The following is a 7500-nucleotide window of genomic DNA, read 5'->3' as shown; positions in this document are numbered from 1 at the left end:
GCCGCGTCGCTCTCGCGAACGTTCTCCAGCGTGAGTTTAGCCGGTTCCTCAGAATGACGGAAGGAGGCACGTCCTTCGAGACTCACATCCTGCCAATGTTTTCCTTGTTCCAATGTACTTCGTCCTCTCGTATCGAAACTGCAATTAAGTAAAGTCAAATGATTTTTTACGTATGTATACGTATGTACATACGTACCTATACACATAGGTACATACATCTTCTATGTATGCATACGTACCTTTATACTCTTTTATGTTTATACATACATACATATTTATATACGCACATGAGTACATGTATATTATATGTATTACTGTGTGTGTATGTGTGTGTATGTGTGTGTATGTGTGCGTGCGTGCGTGCATACGTGCTTACATAGGTACAAACATATTTACTGAGAGATAAAACACGAACTCATTACGAAGCCAACGACAAATGTAAAACTGCTGCTATGTTACTATCGACGATCAAGAGTAGAAAAAAACGAGTCGAGAAACACGCTATCGAGTAATGAACCGAACTTTTTAACAAAACGATCGTTAATTAGCTCCAGTATATCGCGAGACACGAGTGTCTCCGAAGGATTTAAAGCTATAGTTCGTATAGTGCGTATCCTAATATTTCTGACCTATACGCTGCTAACCGACAATAATAATAGTAATAACGATAATAATAAATTCGGATAATGGGGGATATACGTGTAGTATCCAAGCACATATGTGTACTTGCATATATATATATATATATATATATATATATATATATATATATATACGTAAGTGCATATATATATACGTACATATATATATAGGTGTACCAAAAAGGTGGTGAAAAAGAGAACGAGCTGGCGTATTATAAATAACATGGTAGGAACCACGGGAGGCAGGCGCCAGCGAGCGAAAATATAAGAGTCGGATTTATGGCAAGTAACGGGTATGTATTTGTTAAAAACTATGGCGTTTCTAGGTGCACATTGGCTTGTACTCTCTATTTCGGTGGTCAACTTTCAAACGACTATAAGTTTTCTATAGGGCAAGAAAATCCCTACGGGGTCTTTGTTTTAGTTATAACGTTCAATGTGCGCGAAGAGTAAATACTTACATATATATATATATTTTTTTTTTCCTAACTGTTAACGTTTTTGCGTATTTACTGTGAAACCATTGTAAAATATCATAATAAAAGTTTCATTGTTATAGTATCGCAATTAAAAAAAGCAAAGGGGACTCGTTCTCGTTCTTGTCCTCGTCCTCGTCGTCCTTGTCTTTGTAACGATCGACACCTTTTAACAATTTCCTTTACTCGGTTCTTTGTTCTCGTTTATTCGAGAGATAATTAATTAACGTTCCATACTACTTAGAATCGCGTTTCAATAGTTTCGTGAAATTCCTTTTTCCTCTTTTCTTTCCTTTCTTTTCTTTCTTTTTTATCTTTTTCTATCTATCGATTTTTCGAAAAGAAAAAATGAGTAATGACAATGGATGAAGAAGTAAATATGACCATTGGAAATATACAAGAACATTAACATAACCGTCACGTGTATGCATTATTAAATTCTGATAATCTCGTTACAGAAACTTTCAATTAATATCTTACCGCTACACAATTTTGTATCCTGATGTCCTGAGTCGATCAAAGGATTATTTTAGTTCGATCCCATAGGTAAACAATTAATCTCTTTATACTTAGAAAGTTGGAATAACTTGAAATTCAAACCATCTAAAAGTTAAATCGTTTTCATCGCAAACAAATACAAACGCAAACTAATACATTTTTATATATATATATATATATATATATATATATATATATATATTAACAGTAGGAAGAAATGTATTTAACCTAAGTGGGAAATAATCATGAACATTTCAAGATTCAATTGTAATTAACGAGTCCTATCGAATATCTGGGATGGACGTTGAACCAAGCGAGATCGTTAAGGTCAGTTTCCAGTTTGCTACGGTTGAAATTGGAACGAACACGCCGATTGACTTCGCTTCGGATCGCTTTGGTGCGTGCTCGAGTGCGCGAATGCTGCAGCCTTGAGAGATTCCGTAGATAATGGCGTCCGTTTCACGGTGGTACCCGCCGTTACACGCTCGGTCAGTGGTTCGGACACGAACGATTGGACTGATTAACGGTCCGCGTCAAAGAACAAAGATCGCCGAATCGGTTTGGCCGTTCATCAACGTCGAAGCAACAACGACTTTTCCGACTTTTCCGATCGATTACCAAGGAAGAGTCTTGGCTCCGATGATCATTTCCACCATTACATCACGCTCCATTATTTATTGTATATTTATTATATCCCTATTACTTTTAAAATATTTCATTGTCTCGTATACGGGGACAAGTAGAAACGGTGGATAAACTCGTCAAATTCGTTTGTTGTATCAGGAATGACGAGATGCAAAATGGAAAATGGAATTCCCTGTTTCATTCGTCATGCCTGCCTACATCTTATAGGAACCGAGCTTATTGGATCGAACTCGGATTCCTTCGTTTCTTTTTCCACGGCAATGTCCTTTTACTATTCTCTCTCTCTCTCTCTCTCTCTCTTTCTTTTTCCCTATCATCGTGGTATTGGAGAGAAGATAGGATGGGTTGAGAGCTGATTTAGCTTGCGCAAAGCTTCATTCCCTCTTTCCCTTCTTCCCACTTTCCCATTCCTCCCTTCCTTCCATCCTTCTTTCCTTTCTTGCTTACTTACTTACTAGCTAAAGTGGAATAAGAAATGCCAAGGTGGAATTTACCTGTATATAGGTGTGTCTGACTCCTCCTTGTACCAAATAACTAGATGTAGCTTGTCCCCAGAGACCGGTGGTTCCACGTCGCATGGCAACTTAGCATTTCCACCTGCCACTGCTTCTACATCCGTCATTGTCACTGTAATGATAAAGTTTAGATATATTTTGAGTTAATCGTTAAGATACAATCAAGTTGTTGTTTCATGTAATATTGAAATTTTACATTGGAGTGGCAAACTTGAAAAGCGTTTATTCCCGAAATATTTTTCATTCATGATGGATCTACATCACATGGATAATATCGGAAACAATTCAAAACTCTAGTGCATTTTCGTTGTAGCAGAGAAAGAGAGAGAGAGAGAGAGAGAGAGAGAGAGAGAGAGAGAGAATTACGATTATCTGTATATCTTTTAGTTTCGTAGTTTCGTTTCGAAATTCTGTACAAACGTGTTATTCTTTCAGAAAGACACGTATATACATATCTCTGCCGTCAATATTACTGTTCAAAAGCAAAATTACAATATCATCGGTGATTAAACGTATTCAAAATAATTCCCCATATTCCGTTGTTTGTTTGTTTGCTTCTCGCTTCTTTTTCCCTCTTTTTCTTTTTTTTTCTTTTTTTATTTCACAAAAAAATATCGATTATTTGTTCGATCATAATAATATTTCGGTTCATGTTTTGTATCGTGTATTGAAAGATGTATATATATATATCTATATATATATATATCTATATATATATATCTATATATATACATATATATATATCTATATATCTATATCTATATATATATATATATATATATATATATATATATGTATATAAAGAGAGAGAGAGAAAGAGAGAGATAGAGATAGATACAAGAGCTGTATTTCTCTCAATTAGTTTGGATAATGGAACTTTCTATGTATATATATATATATATATATATATATATATATATATATATATATATATATATATGTATATATGTATATATGCGTAGGTAGGTATTGTATATCTTTTCTATGGGTTACGTTGATTCGTTCGCTTTCATCGATTTTCATCTGATTTCAACATTTTTCTTATTCTTGCACACGGTTCAGTTCGTTGAACGTAAAGTACATATATTAAGATATCTAGCGAGTCCAAAAGCTCGAATTTTAGAGTTAATTATATTCTGCAGATTTGATACATATATTACTATCTATTCGAAAAATATAGTAAAAAGGAGAAAGAGAGCAAGATATATATATATATATAGTTGTGGAATGGTCGTTCTAACAACAAAAACGAAATGTAAAAAAAAGTAAAAAGAAGAGAAAGAAAAAGCGCATGATGTTGGTCAAATTAATAAAATCGATGTTCTTTATATCCACATACAAGGAAAACTTTCATAGAGGTAACGTAACGATCTCATAACTTTTTTCTTTTTTTTTTTTTTTTTCATTAGGAAAATTTTCCCAAGCGATACGTTACTCGCGAAAAACGGAGTTACATTTGAATATACGATTGCTAAACTTTTTTACTTTGGGTTCGTTCGGTGACCGATACTGGACTCAGTATTTCCTTTTTGTTTCTATTCTGTTCTGTCCGTTTGTTCTGGATACTCTCTCTCTCTCTCTCTCTCTCTCTCTCTCTCTCTTCATCTTTCCCTTTTTGACTTGACTACGTTTCATGTATTCATCTCTCTCTCTTTCTTTCTCTCTCTCTCTCTCTTTTTCTCTTATTCTTGATATCTTCGACGAGAAAAATTTCAACGATTTTATGGAGTTCCATTAAAAGCGAACATTTTTATCTTGATAAATCGATAAGGCTTCAGAGATTCTAGCACGAATATTCGAAAGAAATCATCGTGAAGCTAAAAAGAATTTTCCATTATTTTTCTTTCTTTTCTATTTTTATTTTTTTTCCTTTCCTTTTTGTAAAGCGATTATGAACTGTAAAAAAGGAAAAAAAGAGAAAAAATAAAGGAAAAGAACAAGCCTCTCTCGACTACCATCGAGATATTACTCGTAATTACGTTCTCGTATCGAGTGGACTCGATCGAAAACCGACGACATTTCTCGCACTCGAGCTTTTCAACAATCACCAGAATGCTTCCTTAGTTGGCCATAGAACGTCGTATTAACCTCTACAAAATGTTAGGAACTTTTGATTTCGTGAAAGAGATTATGTAAGTCACGCGAATTTGTTTGCACGCTAACCACAAGCTTTTCGTGTTTCTATAGGCTTGTAAAAGACGATTAGAAAAATCGTAACGGTTTGCTTGCATGATAAAGTGAATAAATTTGCTATTTCTCTCTCTCTCTCTTTCTCTCTTTCTCCTTCGTTCCCTTTTTACGTCGATGAAAGATAAAACCACGTTGGTTATGAAAAACTCGCATTAGTTTACTCATAGTAGAGGTAGAAGTTATCTATCCGGAAAAATAGAAAGAGAATGATAGATAGATAAATAGATAGATAGATAGATAGATAGAGAGAGAGAGAAAGAGCAAGAAAGAAATACTAAAGTATCCAATAAAATTCACTTAGCGTATCCGGGATGAAAGGAAAAGCAAACCGAAGTGGTTGTTTGCGGTGGTAAAAGCCATCGAATATTATTACTCGTTGGATTGCCGAGTCAAGGATCGAAGTAAATCCAACTTTTCGAGGTTGGAATGTGATGGGGAACGAAGATGAAAAAATTCGATGATGCCGCGTATAAATTTTCATGCTTGTCATTTTAACGAGACTCGACGACGTACGTCAAAATGTCGGCTTCTTTTCTGGTGGGGAAACGTTGAAACGTAGTCACGGAAGGATTTTTGTTCGCTCTGGACGAAGTAATAGTAGAAGAAGAAAAGAAAAAGAGGGGAAGAAGAAGAAGAAGAAAAAAAGAAGAAGAAGAAGAAGAAGGAGAAGATTCTTTCCGTTTGTAGGATAAATTATGACGTAGTCTTTACGAGTCGACGCCGCTTGATCCCGGTCTATGACTTTTTATTTAGAGTCAAAGAGAAAGAAAGAAATCTTTATCCTTCGAGTTGGAACATATAAAATCATCTTTAACCAGATTTCCAACTGGCATCGTACTTCTTCTTCTTCTTCTTCTTCTTCTTTTCCTCCTTCTCTTTCTACTTCTATTCGTTCTCCTCCTCCATCTCCCCCTCCTCATCACCATTACTCCCTTCGTTTATTCAGCCGACGTGAATGGCAGAAAGCTCGGTAACATGAATACGGTTATTAAAATTACGCATTCATATGAATCAAATTAAGGACGAGGATGAAGACGAAGACGTGAACGTGGATGACGACGAAGACAACGACGACGACGACGACAACGACGACAACGACGACGACGACGACGACGACTAGAACGGGAAGGATGCCGGCGACTTGGACGACATTGTCGGTTATTCATTTTTCCACGGAAAGCGAATGCGAAAGTTTATATAAATCTTCAGATTCAGTCCATAACTCGTTGGAGTAACGTCTTTTTCTCTATCCTTGGTCATATAACTACGATGAATATAACGTTCATCCTCCTTCCGAGAGTAAGAATTATTCTTTTGACAGAAAATTTTCTGTTAATCAAGTTGAATCTTGCTAACCGGTATGTTGGTTAACGAATAGTGAGTATAAGAGTGAGAAAGAGAGGATGAATGACGAAGATAGAGATAGAGTAAAAGAGAGAAAGAGAGAGAGAGAGAGAGAGAACGAGAGTGAGAGTGAGAGTGAGAGAGAGAGAGAGAGAGAGAGAGAGAACATAGCGAGAGTAACGGTGGCCTTGCGATAACCGAGATTAATTCAACGTCACCTGCGAGAACGTATATCTCGTTTATACAGCCGGCGTAAATAGGAGGACACTCGAATAACGTCCAATTAAGGCTCGATCTACTATGAATCACCGAGTAAACTATTAATTAAAGAGGTTATACGAAGAATACTGTTATATCGTCTTTCGTTCACTGAAGACAAATTCTGCCTTCTAATCTCCTTCGATTTCGATCCAATTTCTTTTCTATTTAAATCGGATCTTTCAAGAGCAGAAGTAAAGTTACTGACTAAGAGAGGTAGAGATAAAGAGATAAATAGAGAGAAAGAGAGAGAGAGAGAGAGAGAGAGAGAGAGAGAGAGAGAATAAACGTGAATTTTGGCTACGTCCAACGCATCCATTTCGTTCTATATCTTGATCTCCAATGAGAATACACAGACCGTCTATCTTTGAGTCGAACAAGAGTAATTACGACTCCCAAGTCAACACGCGAAATATCTCACTCTCCCTCCGTCCCTCTCAATCTCTCTCTCTTTCTCTCCCTCACTTACTCTTATTCATTCGGTTATGTGTAACTTTCAACTCCTACGTTGCACCTCAAAGAAATATTAACCCTCTGCGATTCTCTTACTCCCTCCCTCCCTCTCTCTATTGCTAGCACAAGCTCATTCTATGCACGCGTACGTAAATACGTCTAAATCGTGAACGTAGAAACGTTTGCGCATATTTTTATGTGCACGAATATAAATATACTTTTCGCAGCTCATCGTTTCTTACAGCAAAGAAACATACACTGAAATTACTTTTGGATCTCCTGAGTTTATCGGATAATATGAATTTCTGGAAGTAGAAAAGAAAAGAAAAGCAAAAATAAGAAGAAAAAAGAATAGAAAAGAAAAAAAAAAGAAAACATTTTCCTCTTCATTCCCTTTCTTCCTACGTAATTATGATTCGTTCGTCGCGTCGAATTCGTAATTTCATCGATTCATCGGACGAGTTAAAACTAATTTTTGAA

General features: G+C 35.9%; 1 protein-coding gene across 3 annotated transcripts in view; it reads right to left on the bottom strand.

Moving 5' to 3' along the window:
• The window catches only part of LOC124425098 (hemicentin-2-like), a 254868-nt gene that overhangs the window by 22354 nt on the left and 225014 nt on the right, over positions 1-7500 (bottom strand). For all 3 annotated transcript variants that reach the window (XM_046964954.1, XM_046964955.1, XM_046964956.1), the window contains exons 3-4: positions 2755-2887; positions 1-138 (exon numbers count right to left, since the gene is read on the bottom strand). The exon at positions 1-138 is cut by the window's left edge and continues 71 nt beyond it. In XM_046964954.1, the coding sequence (XP_046820910.1) occupies positions 1-138; positions 2755-2887 (271 nt within the window). The remainder of the gene's footprint in view (positions 139-2754; positions 2888-7500) is intronic.

Source organism: Vespa crabro, chromosome 6, assembly GCF_910589235.1.
Source record: "Vespa crabro chromosome 6, iyVesCrab1.2, whole genome shotgun sequence".
NCBI lineage: Eukaryota > Metazoa > Arthropoda > Insecta > Hymenoptera > Vespidae > Vespa > Vespa crabro.
Note: the sequence above shows the minus strand (reverse complement) of the source record. Positions and strands in the feature narration are given on the sequence as shown.